General features: G+C 44.7%; 1 protein-coding gene across 2 annotated transcripts in view; it reads left to right on the forward strand.

Annotated features, from left to right (window-relative positions):
• The window catches only part of TAOK2 (TAO kinase 2), a 64,589-nt gene that overhangs the window by 26,730 nt on the left and 20,008 nt on the right, over positions 1-17,851 (forward strand). The window contains exons 12-13 of one of the 2 annotated variants that reach the window (XM_082261238.1): positions 2,467-2,670; positions 2,881-3,120. In XM_082261238.1, the coding sequence (XP_082117364.1) occupies positions 2,467-2,670; positions 2,881-3,120 (444 nt within the window). Of the gene's footprint in view, positions 1-2,466; positions 2,671-2,880; positions 4,288-17,851 lie in introns of those variants that run through there. The other variant, XM_082261239.1, reaches the window with a different exon arrangement.

Below are 17,851 nucleotides of genomic sequence, written 5' to 3' on the forward strand. Positions count from 1 at the left end.
CGATCTGTCCGCCACAATGTCGCAGTACCGCAAAAAAAATCGCAGCCATTACGCGTTAAAAAAAAAAAAAACACCAAAAATGACCGAAATCTTTCCCTTAGTAAACGCAATAACTTTTGCGCAAACCAATCAAAATACGCTTTTTGCAATTTTTTTTACCAAACATATGTAGCAGAAAACAAATTGGCCAAAAATGTTAAATTTTGATTTTTACAATTTTTTGGGGGGGAATTTCATATAAAAAAATGTAAAAAATATTGTTTTTCTCTGTCGCTCATTGACAGACGTAGTCTTCTTGATTCACAAGAACTGGGTTATGTTGTCTCCGCAGGAGTAGGACTAGGCAGAAAAGAAAAAACGTTCTGGCTCCACCCTAGGGGCAGTCCCAGAGGGTATATCCTCCCTCTCTCTGCTACAAGGCATCAGTTTTTTTCTGTCTAGTCAGGAGTAAGGACCTAAGTTCCTTGCTGGGATCTCTGGTCCTGGCAAGATTTTTTTTTTAGAAAAAATATTTTTTAGGTCGTTTTTCTCCAGTGTTTGGTCTACCTCGAGGGTTTTTTTCCGTTGGGATTTTTATTTGAGTCTCATTCTTTGTTTATAATGAGCCTTTAAAACTTCTAGTTTGGCACCGGTTGGGCCTTCTAGATTGGATTTTGATTTCTGTCAATCCCACCCCTCATTTGTGGCACTGCTTCTGGATGTCCCAGCTCTTGTGAATCAAGAAGACTACGTCTGTCAATGAGCGACAGAGAAAATTGGATTTTTGTAAGATCTTACCGTAAAATCCTTTTCTCTTAGCTCATTGACAGACGTAGTACCCGCCCCTCTATCATTGAGTTGGGTTGGGTTAAATTCTCTGTTGCTGCTTTGTGACAGAACTGATGCCTTGTAGCAGAGAGAGGGAGGATATACCCTCTGGGACTGCCCCTAGGGTGGAGCCAGAACGTTTTTTCTTTTCTGCCTAGTCCTACTCCTGCGGAGACAACATAACCCAGTTCTTGTGAATCAAGAAGACTACGTCTGTCAATGAGCTAAGAGAAAAGGATTTTACGGTAAGATCTTACAAAAATCCGATTTTTGCAAAATTTACACTCTTTTTTTTGTTTATAGCGCAAAAAGTAAAAATCGCACAGGTGATCAAATACCACCAAAAGAAAGCTCTGTTTGTGGGGAAAAAAAAGGACGTCAAATTTGCGTCGCACGACCGCGCAATTGTCCGTTAAAATCACGCAGTAAAAAATCCCAAAAAAAACCCTGGTCAGGAAGGGGGTAAAATCTTCCGGGGCTTAAGTGGTTAAATGCGATATAGCAATAAGAAGGATGCCACACCGATCATTAAACAATTCATCTTTCTATTAATACCAATAGCATCACTTTCCATTCATGTATTGGTTTTTCATGTAACTTTTTTTTCTCTCCCTCCACACCATTGGGACTGCGAAAGGCATGGACCTTTTCTTCTTGTTAAGCCAATGACACAGAGAAGTTGCACATGTAATGCAACAATAGCCAATGAGGCAGAGAAGTTGCACATGTAATGCAACAATAGCCAATGAGGCAGAGAAGTTGCACATGTAATGCAACAATAGCCAATGACGCAGAGAAGTTGCACATGTAATGCAACAATAGCCAATGACGCAGAGAAGTTACACATGTAATGCAACAATAGCCAATGACGCAGAGAAGTTGCACATGTAATGCAACAATGAGGGGGCCCAACTCTTGTCCTGATCCCCTCTTTTGCATCCAAAATCTAGACAGTATGCCTTTTTTACCATTGCCGTCATACTGCACTTTGGAGATGCAAATGTAACCTCACCACAAATGTAGCAGAAATGATCTGCATTGTTTACACAGTTTCGAGGCATCATTGCTTCTCAGGCAAAATATCACGCAACCGTTCCTTGGAAATGTTAGGCAATGACACTTTCAGAAGCCACCAGATGTAACTGTATGATGCGTGGATCTGACCAAGACACCTGTACCTTGCAATAAAGGACCAATAAATGACAGTTCGGTATTAATCTGTAGTCTCAAAGTGAGGATAAATGCATACACAATTCTACTGTATGTGTTACCATTTTCATTGTTCTACCTTACTTTGTTAAGAAGTTACAAGGCAGCATTATCAGACACCTCCCTCCCTTGTAGGCAGATATACTCGCCCGTGTATAAATCTTTAATGTGAAATATCTTGAAAACTTTAGCCAAGCAGCACCTTTATCGCCTGTTTTCTAATTCACCTAATCAAAATGTTAGAATTGGCACATTTTATCTTGGAGGTTGATTTCCAAAAATGTATAGACCAGTGTAATATGCGGTCTGGGATTTGAGGACATCAAAACTGTGTCTGTCCACCCCCTCCATTTTATAATGCGTAGAACAAGAAAAGGCTCCTTTTGGACTTTATGTGGCCTTAATATTTAACTTTTTCTTACATATATAAAAAATGTGTTTTCCTGGCAGGAGTTGCAGGAGAACCAGAGCACGCCAAAGCGGGAGAAGCAGGAGTGGCTACTCCGCCAGAAAGAGAGCATGCAGCACTACCAGGCAGAAGAGGAGGCCAACCTCCTGCGCAGGCAGCGCCAGTACTTCGAGCTTCAGTGTCGGCAGTATAAGCGAAAGATGCTGCTAGCAAGGCACAACCTGGACCAAGACCTTCTCCGAGAGGTGGGTGCCAGTTTCTTCTTCTTTGTCATGGAGTGAGGTTGAATAGTGGAAACATAGGCAGCAAAAACCTGCGGAGGGTCCAACTGCTCTTTCCAAAACTGATGAAAAAATGTTGACTTCATGTTGATTGCATCCTTAAAAGATTTCAGATTTCTTATAAGCTGAAAAAAATAACTGAATGTGTGCGTGTGTTTTTTCTTTTTTTGGCAGGAGCTGAACAAAAAGCAGACACAACGAGACCTGGAGTGTGCCATGTTATTGCGACAGCACGAGTGCACCCAGGAGTTGGAGTTCCGCCATCTGCAGCTGCTGCAGCACACGCGCAGCGAACTGATCCGTCTGCAGCACCAAACTGAGCTGGGCAACCAGCTGGAGTACAACAAGCGGCGAGAGCAGGAGCTTCGCCAGAAACATGCCGCCGAAGTCCGACAGCAGCCCAAGAGCCTGAAAGTAAGGCCTGGGGAGGATGATAATGATGAGGAGGAGGATGATAAGGAGGAGGAGGAGGATGATGATGAGGAGGAGGAGGGGGGAGAAAGTGGCACTTTCAGCCTCTGCAGCTCTGAGGATGAGGAACAAGTGGCAGACACAGGGGCTGCTTCAGAGCGCACCGCAGCGGATGGCAGTCCAGGCCCTGATGTCCCCTACTTTGAGTTGACGTCTGTGCAGATGGCAGAGCCGGAGGTTTCCCTCCGCCCAGGGCACTCGCAGGTTTCCTCCTCCCTACCGAGCCATGCTGTTTGTGCTGCTTTAACCCTTCTGGCAGCTTCCAGGCCCTCCTGCCCGTGGTCCCTGCTTCCCCTGCTGCTGGCACTCCTCACCCTCTGGAGGCCAGGGCCACTTTTAGACTCTGTGCTCGTGGCTCTAGAGACCCTTGGGGCCAGCCTGCTTTGTGGCTACATACTGCTGTGTTGGGTGTTTGCTTTAAGCCCTGCCTCCTTCATGTTACTGGCGCAGAGCTGGGCGGCCCTGGCCGTGCTGGCCATGAGTTACAGGCTTAGGCTGTATTATGTACCAGTGTTAGCAATAGCAGTCGGGGTGTTCACCTCCCCTGGGATTTTCCTGTCTATTTCCCTGGCGGCTGGTTCTCTGGGAAAGCCATCAAGTCAGTGGCTTAAGGAGTGGCCAAAGCGAGGTCGTAAATTATGGCTTAAGGCGCTGCTGCGGTTGCCTCGGCCGGTCTTTAGGGTTCTCCAACGCTGTGGGGCAGTGCGAGAAGGCGGGCTCTTCTCCCTGTTCCCAAAAACTTACAAAGGTGGCTACAGGAGCCGCATACCTGTGCTCGCCAGACAGTCCAGTGCCAGCAGCAAGGAGTCCTGGTGGAAGAGGATTCTCAGGGCTCCATCGCGTATGGCAAAAATGGTGAACGAGAGCCTAACCAAAGGGGTGCGGAGGCTCTGTGCAGTCCTGCCTCCAGTAGCGCTAGATTACATGGAACGGTTAAAACTCCTGAGACAGGAAAGGCCCAGCCGCATTCCCAGACTAATGAGCCGCGAACAGAGGCAGAGGGAGGCCGCAAAGCGCAGGGAGCAGCGGGGACCACAAGTAGGGAAGTCAGTGGGAAGAGCCAGGCGATCAAACCCTCCAATCCCCTGGAGGTGAAGGAGCACGCACAAGATGTCACAGCCTTTCTCCAAACTGTAATGTGCCTTATTAAATGGAGCAAAGAGTGAAGAAATGTCACCCCAGTATCAGTCACCCCCTCCTCTGTGCCACCAATGTGACACTTAAAAGCTCTAACTTTATGTCTGCTTTAAACAAGTATGGAGGCCTTTGGCAGAATCTATAGGAATAGTTAAAACCTCTGTCAACTTTTTTGCCATCCTTTCAAGTCCTGTTTCTGTAAGGGAAACTCCCTGTTGTCATCAGAACAGGTGACCCTACTTAAAGATTTCCTTTGACAACCCCAAATTTTAGATTTTCCCCCACTTTCAATTTTGGGGACAATGGTCACCAGAATTAAGTGTGTAAATCCTCCTCGTAGGGGCCACTGACCGCATTGAAAACCCTGACAGGGGTTCTAACACCTTACCACTCAACGGTTTTGGCTTTAGTTTATATTAAACAAGTTGGTTCCACAGTGCTCCAAATCCAGGTCACGTGATCTAATGCCATTGCATTGAGTATATTCCTCCTGCACACCTTACTGGAATCAACCATGTGGGTGCCGCGACAACTTCCAACTGGTCACAGTGCATGACATGGGTAAGAAATGTTGCCAGCCTACCAACAAGCGTGTTTTAAAGTCCAAGGCTCTTTATTTTTTTGCATGATTTCTCAGATGAGCAACATTTTGGGACCATGCAGGGATCCTTCATCAGGCATTGTTACAGTCCCTGCACAGTCTTGAGTCATTGCTTTTCCTTTGGATCTTGCAGAAAAAAAAAAGCTCTGCTCTTTGAAACTAGCTTATCGGTGTGCTGGCAAGTTATCTTATACATCTAATGCTATGGCAGCCCTCCAATGGGACACCAACATCAGTAGAGTGAACGGGGGCTCTGCTGACATCAGCATTTACAATATAGAGCAGCCGGGTGTCACGTGACCTAATGCCGCAATTATTTCACAGGACCTGGAGCACCAAAGACCCTTTTTGCTATGCGGCAAACTGGTAAGTTTGCACTGATTATAATTCTTCACCCTCCCTACTCTTTAAAGCAGACAAATGTTAGAGTTACGTCTGCTTGCTATCTCCCCCCTCCTGATTCCACCACAGGTAACCCCTTCTCCATCCCGCAGTTAACCCCCTTTTCCCCCCTCCCCCAGCAAAGTAATGAATGTGAAGTTTACCGCTGCTTTGGGGGAACAGATTTTATACGTGTTTATTGAAGTTCTTATAAAAGGTTTCTATTTTAAGTGATGACAATTTTGCACACAGTAACTTTATAAAATATAAATATATTTTCGAAGAGTAATTTTATATCACCGCGTCAGCAGATGTTTAACCTCTGCTGTGCTGCGGTGTCGCGAAGCACGGAAAGTGACTATATGGTCACACCATACCGTAGTTATGTCTGTAACTCATTTTTGAACAGACCAATTCGGTGAGAATATATGAGGTCATGAAATGAGGCCTGTTGGGTAACAAAGTCACACAAGGTATAGGCTTTATCTGTAGAGCAGTTGACTTAATTTCATGCCTTTAGTGTGGAACCAAATGATACACAACATTTAGAAATAGGGCAGTGCTTTGGCTTTTTAGAAAAGAAGGTAATACTTTTTCACACAGAAAGAGAGGGTCTATTTCGTAGTTAGAATTGTGTACCCTTATAGAAAGGTTTGTATTGCACTAAAACCTGACCCATTAGGATAACGTTACAGCTAAACTCCAGGAAAATACAAAGACACTCTTCACTCCAGTTTAGTATTTCTTAAAGTACACCTCAGTTTATTATTTCCTAAAACAGGAGGGGGGGGGGTGTATAAATAATATACTCACCTTTCCCCGACTTCCTCCTTCAGCTCTTAGCCAACGGTGACTTCAAATCTTGGAGAATATTGAGTATCCCAAATCTTGCAAGGTGTTCTTATATTGTACTAGAGCTTCTTCTTGTAAAATTTGTGCTGTTAAGCTTTCCCAGGGATCTTGTCAGCAGGAAAATGTCATCACCCCCTGCATTACAGAAGATGAGGAAGGGGAGCGCACCTTGAATAAGTGGGCCGTTCCACTGAGGTGAAAGGTTTGCTTTAAAAATAACTTATTTTTCAGTATTGTTGCTTCTCTGCCTGAGATCTATTTTGTGAACATGACCTGGCCTAAAACCTGTATTAGGTAACCACAACACCTCGTGGTGCATTAGAGCAGTGGTCCTCAAGTCTGGTCCTCGGGCCCACGAACAGGCCTGGTTTGCAAGATAACTAAATTGCATCCCAGGTGATATCATTTGCTGCTCGGTGATTGCAGTACTCTAGTCTGCATCTCCCCAAGGTAATACTTAAAATCTGGCCTGTTAGTGTGCCCTGAGGACGGGAGTTGAGGACCAGTGCATTAGAGCAGTGGTCCTGAACCCTGGCCTACAGGGCCCACTAACAGGCCAGAATTTAGGTATTACCTTGGGGAGATGCAGACTAGAGTACTGCAATCACTGAGCAGCAAATGATATCATCTGGGATGTATTTCAGTTATCTTGAAAATCTGGCCTGTTAGTGGGCCCTGTAGGCCAGGGTTGAGGACCACTGCATTAGAGCATCTGTGTTAAGCTGGTTAGATGGATCGAATCTCAGACGGTTCAGCAGGGACCAGCCGAGATTCGATCCATTTATGGGCAAGTTGGTTGTACTGAAGTCAATCCACCAATCGACTTCAGTATACCCAGCATGTCGGAATTTTTTCATGCGACAAAGCAGCCAGCAGTAATCGTGTTCTGCCAACAGGGAAGGCTCCGTGCCAGCAGAACACAATAGTGATGTGATGCAGGAGAGTTTCAGTTAGTGTAGTTGGGAGGAATCAAGCGTTTTTTCTTTCCTGCAACCCACAGTTACAGGAAAGAAAATTGCATCAACTATTGCTTGCCTTAGGATCGGTTCACACTGGGGTGACTTGTCAGGCGACTTACTCGCCTGACAAGTTGCACTCCATTCTGTGCAATGGAACCGTTCTAATCGGAGCGATTCAAGTCGCTCCGACTTAGAAAAAGGTTCAGGCACTGCTTGGGGGTGACTTCAGAGCGGCTTGCATTGATTTCTATTAAAGAAGTAGTTTGCAAGTCGGGCGAAAGTCGCGCAGTGCGGGCAGCTTTAGAGTCGGGTGACTTTGAAGCCGCTCCAGCGTGAACCGAGCCTATGTCCTCAACTCGATCCCTCTAGATCTGAAGTTGTACATGGGGCCTCTACTTTTTCCCCAAGACAACATTATGCCCCACTCTCCTGTAGTTCAGCTGTTGAATGTAGAAACTTTGCCGAGCACTTGACAGAAGGTGCTTAGAAGCAGACATTGCTTTGGACAGTAGTTGAGGCCTGATGTACACCCTGGGCCCTAGCATTGGTGGGGGAGGGAGGAAATAGAGCTGGAGAACAGGGATTAATTTCAAGGCTGGTACACAGCAGCACTGTTTTTGACCAGTCCAGGTCTCCCATGGTCCGTTGCATAGCTGAAATCAGAGTGTGGTAGGCTCTGTACTGTGGGCCAGTTGATTGCAATTTCATTTTGCTGTCAGCCCTAACGTGTTTCTGGAGATGTGTGACTTATAAAGAGAAGCTTAGAACAGGGAGGGCATAAAAAATGAGGTATGCTTATACAGGGTCCAATTAGAATGCTCAGTCTGGACAGTGGACACAGGAAGTTGTCGCGTGGCAGGCTCTGCAGAGTGATGTCACCGTTGTGTCTTTTCAGGATATCGGGGATTATAGTATTATTATAGGATTATTATAACATTGGGGTTGATTTATTAAAACGAAAGAGTGCGAAATCTGGTGCAGCTCTGCATAGAAACCAATCAGCTTCCAGCTTTTATTGTCAAAGCTTCATTGAACAAGCTGAAGTTAGAAGCTGATTGGTTTCTATGCAGAGCTGCACCAGATTTTGTACTCTCCAGTCTTAGTAAATCCACCCCTGTGTGTTTAGCTGTTTTCCTGGAGTTTGGCTTTAACTAACATAGAAGACACTACTCATCAAAACATAAGAGAAGTATCTTTGTGACCCATTATAAGGAAGCCAGCACCAAATTTCCTGGTCTTATTTTTGGGGCATCATTTCCGTGTGACTTTAAGCATTAACTGTAATATGGGATCAGACCACTGGGGTCACCTTGTAAGGGTGTTTTTATTTTTGTTCTGTTTGTTTTTTTCCTGTTTTCATGTTTGAAGGCTCATGCTGGTCTCTTTGGCAGTGAAGAGGTTAACGCCGATGTAGCTCCTTCTGCTCCCACTTTCTACTATCTTTAGAACAAAATGCTGAGGGTGTACCATGTCCAATGTCTGCCTTCACTGTGTCTGCACCAGGGCTGGCTTTCTTTCTAAAACGCTTACACAGTAATGGTTAAGAGCAAGATTCAGCGATTGCATAGCAGCCAATCAGGATCCATCTTTCGCTGATTCAACGGTCAGTCTGCCCCGATTTTCATAGTTTAGATGCTGGAAGGGTAAACCTTCTAACAGTTCCTTATATTTCTGGGGGACTCAACCCCCAACGCTCCAGTTTCTGGTCTGCATCCCTGCCAAGGCCAATTCAAGGGGAGTCCCTTTACCTGCTGTTTAGGGGCGAACACAGGCTGAATGGAACGGGGCCAGGAAATAGTCTTCTTGATAGAATTCCTGACCTATGTAAGACAGGGGCATGTCAAATCACGTTTATAGCCGAAATGCTACTTTACGGCTTCTGTACACCGGCATTGCTTATATTCATTCTCTGCACAAGTCAGGGCGAATAGAAAAGCAGCTCTAAGGAACGCCTTTGAGCAACAGAAGCAACTTAAAGCAGCTCAAAAGCAAGTCCAAAGGGTTGATTTACTAAAACTGGAGAGTGCAAAGTCTAGTGCAGCTGTACATGGTAGCCAATCTGCTTTAAGCTTTGACAAAAAAAAAAGCTTAAAGTACAACTAAAGGCAAAACTTTTTTTTTTAGTTTTGGATAGAGTGGAGGGGGATTAGAACACCTGTCAGTTTTTATTTCTGTCTGTGCCCCCAATAGGGAGATTCACCCTCTCAATTTGTCCTGTTTTCCATTGTCATTAAAAGTTAAAGTAAGGGCTGGTTCACACCACAAAAACGCACTCCAGATCTGTTCCAGATGAGTTTCTGCATGCGCATTTTATGATGCGTTTCTGGATACATTGCAGATGCTTTTTCTTTTTTCCTGTTTCGCTTTTCATTTTACTGGGGTCCAGTGTGTTTTTGATGAGATCTTGTGCATTCCAGGGTGTTTTTAATGCATTTTACCGTGTTCCAGTACAGTCCAGTGCAAGAAAAATGCAGCATGTTCTACTTTTTTTTTTTCTGAAACTGGAAAGCCCTGGAACTGACTGCGCTGGTGGGAACTATGCCATTGGAAACCATATACCCTACTTTCCATTTGTTTTTGATGCAGAAAAAAAAATGCACTGGACTGCATGCGGTGTGAACTGGCCCTAAAAGAAAATTCCAAATTTTGGGTTTTCTCCAAAAAAGTAGGGGGGACCTGGGAGTCCCAAGGAATTTCCTAATTTCCAGGGATCTCACTTCCTGTTTGGCTATGGGATAAGAAGTGAAGGGAAATCTCCATAATGGAGTAGAACTATAGGCAAAACTTTTTTTTTTTTTCCCCCATTTTGGCTAAAATAAGGGAGGGATATAACCCCTGTCAGATTTTTTTTGCCATCTGTGTGCCACTGTTCCGTGAGAATTACCTACCCCGTGAGAAAAACCTACCCTCGTCCCTTCCGGCCAGGAACAGCTGAGCAGCGCAGCAGTGCGCATGCTCCCAGCCCCGGATACGTAATGGAACAGATGAGGAGCTGACTAGTGCGCATGCGCACTGGTATGGAATGATCACGGTGTACCGTGAAAAAAACCTACCCACGCAGCGGTTGCATTAAAACAGCTGTGCTGCAATACGAGTCATCTCCGCTCCTGTCCCTGTCACTTCCCTGATCTGGGCTAGTAAATATAAAAGCGGCTCTAGGCTCCGTGATTTATCTTTTCATAGACCCGCCGCCGCTTTTATATTTACTAGCCAAGATCAGGGAAGTGACAAGGACATGGGCGGAGATGACTCGTATTGCAGCACAGCTGTTTTAATGTAACCGCCGAGGGTAGGTTTTTCTCACGGGGTAGGTAATTCTCACGGAACAGTGGCACACAGATGGCAAAAAAAATCTGACAGGGGTTATATCCCTCCCTTATTTTAGCCAAAATGGGGGAAAAAAAAAAAAAGTTTTGCCTATAGTTCTACTTTAAAATGAACAAGCTGAAGTTAGAATCTGATTGGCTACCATGCACAGCTGCACCAGATTTTGCTCTCCAGTTTTTATAAATCAACCCCAAAATATATCAGAAGCACATGAAAGAATACAGCATTATTTTCCTGTGTCTCATGCTCGTGTACAGGAGCCTTTAAAGACGGGTTTGTAGGGCGCTTATTGAAATCGAAGTATAGTCCAGCAATCCGTTCAGCTTTTGGAAGCCGCTCTCTGTCAGCTGGGGATCCCTGGAACAGTCCTAGGAGTGTATATAAGGATGACGACTTCACAAGTCTTATAAAAGACCAGTAATGGTTTATTTCTCACAAGCAAGAGATCAAAAAGTATAACCGACACATTTCAGGGGTTCACAAATCCTGCTTCATCAGGGCTTTCATCTGATGATCAGACAGTTGGAGATGATACTGGACGGGTAATTGCAGAACACAAAGATTACTGGGAGAATTGTCTGTCTGCTTGTGAAAAAACGTAATCTAGACTTGCGGGGCTTTCATCCTTCTATACACTATAGAGAAGCCTATGGGCAGACTGACCCCTCCAGTACAAAATCAATGACCATTGGTGACAGCCTGTTCCCCGTTATTGTTGCACTTTGCACTGCTTTATTGTATAAGCTCCACTGTGTCTTGATCGCTTTCACTCTGCTGTACATTGAAGGGATTGAACAGGCGGTAGTCGCAGTGTTTGGCCAGGCAGCCAAGTGACTCATTCTGAGGGTTTGTGCAATTAGGAGTTTCAGGTCGGAAGAGTCCTAAGAGTAACGGTAAAATCGATGTTGAATGTTACAGGGTAGTGCAGACTGTTTGTTTTTGGATTGTACTTTGCTCAATGTAACCTATTCTATCCTCATATTTCTTGTTTGTCTGTGGTAATGAACTGTTAAAGTGGAACTATGGGCAAACTTTAAAAAGACGTATATGATGCAGTCTGCCACTTGCATTAATGCAGCTTCTTCACTCTGTAATATAGTTTTATTACCTGGGGATCTTGCCAGTAGATGTTTTTCTACTTCCAGCAGCACAGGTCGCAAGTGCTGCCCATTTTGCGCCCCCCCCCCCCCCTCATGCTGAAGTGCCCAAGGTAGCTGCCTCTTCTGCTTACTGCTGGGCCCTGACTTTAGGAAACCAAGCTGTTAGCAAAAATAGCGTTCATATGAGTTGGGACGACTATAGAGCAGTGGCCTGCTTTTGTTCAAAGGATTAACTTTTTTTCCAAAAGAAATTAAAACACAGTTTGCCTCGGTTCATACTGCTTAGACTTGCGTCACATAAAGTCGCATGACAAGCCAAAACACATTCATTTCAATAGGTGCCATCTTAAAGAGGTTGTAAACCCCCCCCCCCCCCCCCCAAAAAAAAAAAACCTGTAAGACAAAGGCATAATGAGCTAGTATGCATCACATACTAGCTCATTATGAAATACTTACCTTAGAAGCCCCTGCAGTGCCGCCCGCTCAGCGGTGTTCGGCCGTCCTGGTTCGCGTCCTCCGGTCATCTGATTGGTCGGAGGCGCGATGATATCACTCCCGCGCTTGTGCGCAGGTACCATCGTTCAAGGCTCTGGAGGAACGGCACGGGTGGCCTGGTCCTTCAGAGCACATGCGCGAGAACGCCATCGGCTGCATTAAAAGTAAATATCTCCTAAACGGTGCAAGTTTAGGAGATATTTACAGTACCTATAGGTAAGACTTATTAAAGGCCTGCCTATAGGTACAAGTTATAAGAGAGGGTTTGCAACCTCTTTAATGCGACCTAAGTTGCAGCAACAAAAAAGGTTCCTGCACTACTTTTCTACGACTTGAGTGCTATAGACCGCAATGTTTAATCACAAAAGTTGCAATCAAGTCGCACCACTTTGAGGTAACTGCTGTGATCTCAAAGTGGTGTGACTTCCTTGCGACTTTTGTGATTAAACATTACTGCTTACTGTAACTGTCTAGAAGAGGGTTCTCAAACTGGCATCCCTCCAGCTATTTCGAACTACACGTCCCATCATGCCTCTGCCTATGGGAGTTATGCTTGTAACTGTCAGCCTTGCAATGACTCATGGCAACTGTAGTTCTGCACCAGCTGGGGGGGCCACCACTTTGAGACTCCAGGTCTAGAAAGAAGTAGCAGATGTTGGCCTTGAATTTGTCTTTTACAAGGTAATTCAAAACTATATCCCTGTATCCCCCAACTAGGGTTGCGCTGATGCTTGGCATCTGTGCCGTTACTTATCATTTGCATGAATGCTCTGATACCTGAAACTGATACCTTTGGGGTGTGATTTGAGCCTATACAAAATGAATGGGATCAAATCACACTGCAAAGAATCACATGTGTTTTGAACAGGAATGCGGTGCAATTCCTGTCCCAGTCACATGTGGCTTCCCGCATCGCTCCTGTGTGAACCCAGGCTTGTCATAGTGACTTCCGTCTGGATTCACACAGGAGCGGTTTGGGAAACCGCATGCAAATCAGGCAGGAATCACACTGCATTCCTGTTTAATTCACATGTGATTTTTTTTTTTTGCAGTGCGATTTGAGCCCATTCATTTTGTATGGGCTCAAATTGCACCGTAAAGGTATCGGTACTCCTTATCGGCGATTACTTGACCGAAAGTATCAATACTCATACTTGCCGGGAAAAAAAAAAAAAGATGGTATCGGTGCAACCCTAAGGACAACCCCCTGTACTCTGTTGGAGGAAGTGAAGAATTAACAGATCTACTGTCAATGGGGGCTCTGAGAAACAAAATCTGCTGTGTTACTACTGACAGACTGTTTTACACATTGAATTTCTTATTTTGCCCAGAGTTCCACTTTAAAATATATGGTAAGCGTAACGCATGCATCCACAATGCGACTGAGGCATATTGCAAAGGACTGGCCTAGCATCAACAATGTCAAAGTTTTTATAAAACTTTATTGTTCCAGTCATGCACACAATAGGCTGAATGATGGAAATCAGTTGATATACCCATCCATGCTAAGCACCGTGGAGGCCCTGCTGGTTGGTATATTTGGACAGCTGTGGCATCTGTGGCTCTCTAACTGCCTTGTATTGTAAATTCACAGCACACCATGCCTTCACTGGGTATATGTTGGTTGCGGCTCATGTACAAGCCCTTATGCTGATTTAATCCAGCAGAATCAGCCATGTATTGATAATCGGCTATTGCAGATGAACCTCTATATCAGGTCATAGTGCTTGGCCTTCAGGGAGGTTGTACAGGTCAGTGCTCGTCATCAAGGATGTTCTATGTATGCCTCCCTTTTATATGGTGACATTGAGTACCATTTCTTGGATAAGACCCCTTCCACCGCTTGTACTGTCTGACACTCGCGCACTCGGTGACATCTAGTGGCTAGTTGTGTGTAAGACCACTCTCTGTTATATCACTGCTTTTTGTTATTGCTTTTACTTCTGTGTTTCATTAGCTTGTATAAGGAATCACATGAAAGACAGCTGGGAGTAGCTCCTTAACCCTTTCTTTGCCTGAGACCAGCCTCCCCGAAAACCACAAACTTGTAAAAGTTAAAAAAAAAAAAAAAAAACAGAACAAAACAAAACACCCTTTTTGTGGTATTACACCTCTTTTTTTTAAATTTTTTTTTATTTTGATCTTAAAAGTTGTGTATCTTATTTTTTCTTTTTTTTCTTTAATTTATTTTCTCCCCCTCGCACATTGTAAAAAGTAAACCTGCTGACATTTCTGTGTGTTTTTTTTTTTTTTTTTTTACCAACACAAAATATATATATTTATCTTTTTAACCCCTTTGCTGACCTTGAGGGGAGCAGGCCTGGGAGGCAAAGGTGTTAAATCTTATTTATTTAATGTTTTCCTAAATATATATATTTTACATCATTTTTTTGTTCTAGTCCTTCTCCCCCAATGTAATTGAGTCTGTGTTTTTTTTTCTTTTGTGTGTTTTGTTTTTGTTTTGGTTTTTTTTTTTTTTTCTTTTTGTAATAAACATTTTGCTGGAAATTAAATTCATCCAGTTTGTCTCATTTCTTTACATTTTACACCATTTTGTCTTTTGTGTGTATTAAGGGAACTTGGGAGGGGAAAAAAAAAAAAGTAGGGTCTTCAGGGGAATAAAAAAAAGGCTGTGTCCGGGCAGGGAAATGGTTAATGGTGCAATGGTCTGCACATTTTTGGTGAATTTATCAAGGAGCAATGCTCTTGAGATATTAAGCAAGGGACTTGCGTTCTGCGTTTGTCTTTTGCACTTGACCTGTGTATTCCCACAGCATATAAATAATAAATGGCAGCTGTACTTTAGATTTAAAGCCCAACTCCATGACAATTAAAAAATTCCCCTTCCCCTTGCAGTGTGCCCCCCCCCCCCCCCCCCACAGCAAAGGATAAATGCTTGGTATATATAGGGGTAAGTTATCAAGTAGCTTTACTTACCCTTCTCGCGGCTGCAGCCTTCCTCTGCCCAAAGCACCTGTCTATGGACAGAGCCTCAGCTTAAGCCCCGTACACACGTACCGATTGTCGGCCGACGACCGATCGGCCGATTGTAGGCTTGTTAGTATGATGCTTCCGACGGCGCATTTTCGGCCGAATAGAATCTGTCATGCAGGCATTAAAATTTTTGTTGTCCAACACCAGAATGGCCGATTGTTCGCCAGTCAGTACAGATTTCGGCCGACAGACAGCAGATTTACAAGACTGGGCATGCTCAGAAAAGAAAAAAGACAGGGAAAGTTAACCATCACATGACATCACTTCTGCAGTCGGCTGTTGTTGGCTGACAAAATTTGTGTGCAGTCTTTTGCAGTTTTCAGCCGACACGACAGCCCTGGACAAAAGAGGGCCGATAGTTCGGCCGATGATCAGTACGTGTGTACGGGGCTTTAATCACATACAATATAGGGACATTAACCCTGTGTTGTATGTTTAGGTGGCTCGAGTGCAATCAGAGCCGTTTGCAGCTTACAGGCAACCAGTCAGTGCTGGAGGGAGCCTGATGAAGTGAGGAGTAAGGCAAGCATTTTCTCCTTAATCCTCTGCTCATTGACTAATTGAACCATTAAAGTGGGTGTAAAGGATCAAGGTTTTTTTTTACGTTAATGCGTTTTCTGCATTACCATAAAAAAACCTTTTCATGATCAGCTCCCCCTGCAGCCCCTCTGATACTTACCTGAGCTTGATCTAGTGTTGTGCCCAAGACCAGCAGCAATGCCCGCTCTCTCCTCACAGGCCTCGGAGACAATGGCTCCCGCTGCTGCCAGTCAATCAAATGAGGAGGGAGTTGGGGGCCGGGCTGAGCTGCACTGTGTGTCAATAGACACACACAGCCTGGCTCAGGATCAAGCCCACTTGTGTGCTCCCATGGCAAACAGCTTGCTGTGGGGGCACACAGATCACTGGCAGGGGAACCCAGAAGAGGAGATTCAGGGCTGCTCTGTGCAAAACCATTACACAGAACTAGTATGACATGTTTGTTAAAAAAAAAAAAAAGGGAAGATCAGCATATGAACCCAGAGAAGCGGAAGGCTGATAGACAATAATAATATAAGGCATTACATTTAAACTTTTCTTGGTTGAAAATAAAAATGAACTTTTACAATCATTTTAACCTTTGCAGTGCAGGTGTGCCCCCTGCAAGGGTGGATTTTTTCATTTTCATGGAGTTGGGCTTTAAATCCTTGCCATACATTCCAGAGACTTCAAAACAAGAGTTTTTCCTTTTTTTTTTTTTCTTTTCTTTTTTTTTTTTTTTATAGAAAACAGCATTCTGCAAAGGAGGTCCCTTGCATTCTGCCTTGAAGCAGTGGTCTCTCTGCGGGGATCTGACAACCCCCTGCAAAGGGCTAGGACTCACCAGTCAGCAGGGAGCTTATTGGTCTAACTCAGCAGGGGGAATGGTGGACATCTGTAGGTAGGCCACTGATCCCTTAAATAGAGCAAGGGTCCTTCTCTACAGCTTGCTGGCAGGGAACAGCCTTTCCTACGCAGCCTGTGGCTGCATTCTTAAAAAAAGAAAACAAAAGACACATTTTTGCTTTTTATGGACCTGGACAATATTTTACTGGATTCATATAGCGCCAACTGTTTATGCAGCACTTTACAATGTAAAGGGAGACAATACAGCACCAATACAAGAGGGTTAGAGGGGCCTACAATGGAGCATGTAAGAGATGTAGAAAGTGTAAAGTAGAATTCCAGGGTAAACCTAACTAGTCTTAAAAATGCCCCCCCCCCCCCCAACACCAATACTGAATAACCTGTATAAGAAAGACCTCCCTATGTTCAGCCCACTCTGGTGCAGTCACATGATCCGGCTCACCTATGTTATTCAGCAGGGGGTGGAAGGCAACAAAATGTGGGCCATAGGAGTCTATGGGTGATGTCACCACTCCCAGGCATAACCAGCCATTGTCAAGCACTCTGTCCTTTCCTATGCAGCTGCCAGTGGCTGACACAGGGGATCACATGACCAAAATGTGCTAAAAATAGGTAAGTATATACATCTTTCTTACACAGGTTCCCCAGCATAGGTGTTAAGAGGGTGGAGGGAGCATTTTTAGGAATAGTTTGAATTAGCCCAAAATTCTACTGTAATTGGATTTTAAAGTGGAAGTAAACCCATCAGTTTAACAGTTTCAAGAAACCGTTTCGGGAATGTAACTGTCATATTGGTTGTGCTCTAAACCAAACTGTCAAACCATCCAATGGTTTGTGTCCTAACTGACCACATAATGGCAGTTAAATCGGAGTTCCAGCCTAAACACACACTCACCTGTCCAACGGTCCATCAATGTGGCCGCCCGAAGCCTCGCTCTTCTCCCTCTCTGTCTGCGGCGCCGGCATCACTGGTGTGGGCACCCGGCTGTGACAGTTGTCGGCTTCACAGCTGGGTACGCACTGCGCATGCGCGAGTTGCGCTACGCGTCGTGATTGGCCGGCAATCTTCTGGGACCTCTGACATGTCCCAGAAGATTGCAGGGAGGGAGGGGGAGAGGAGAACTTCCGCTCAGGGCGCTGCGAGCGAAAGTGGGAGCGGGTACCTGTCAAAACTAGGTACCCGCTCCCCCCCCCCAAAAAATGACATGCCAAATGTGGCATGTCAGGGGGTAAGAAATGCCTAAAGGGTAAGTTCCACTTTTGGGTGGAACTCCGCTTTAAAGATTAAACCGATGCCAAGATGGCAGCTCCCGTGGCTGAAAATGATAGGAGGGTTTACTTCTACTTTAAGGCCTCATTAAGGCTGTGATTAGGCTGGGGCTAAACTCTCCGTCTGGAGCCAGTCAGAGACCATACTTTACTGAATCTACTAATATAGGCAG

Source organism: Pelophylax lessonae (genome assembly GCF_965119305.1).
Source record: "Pelophylax lessonae genome assembly, chromosome: 6".
Classification (NCBI taxonomy): Eukaryota; Metazoa; Chordata; class Amphibia; order Anura; family Ranidae; genus Pelophylax; species Pelophylax lessonae.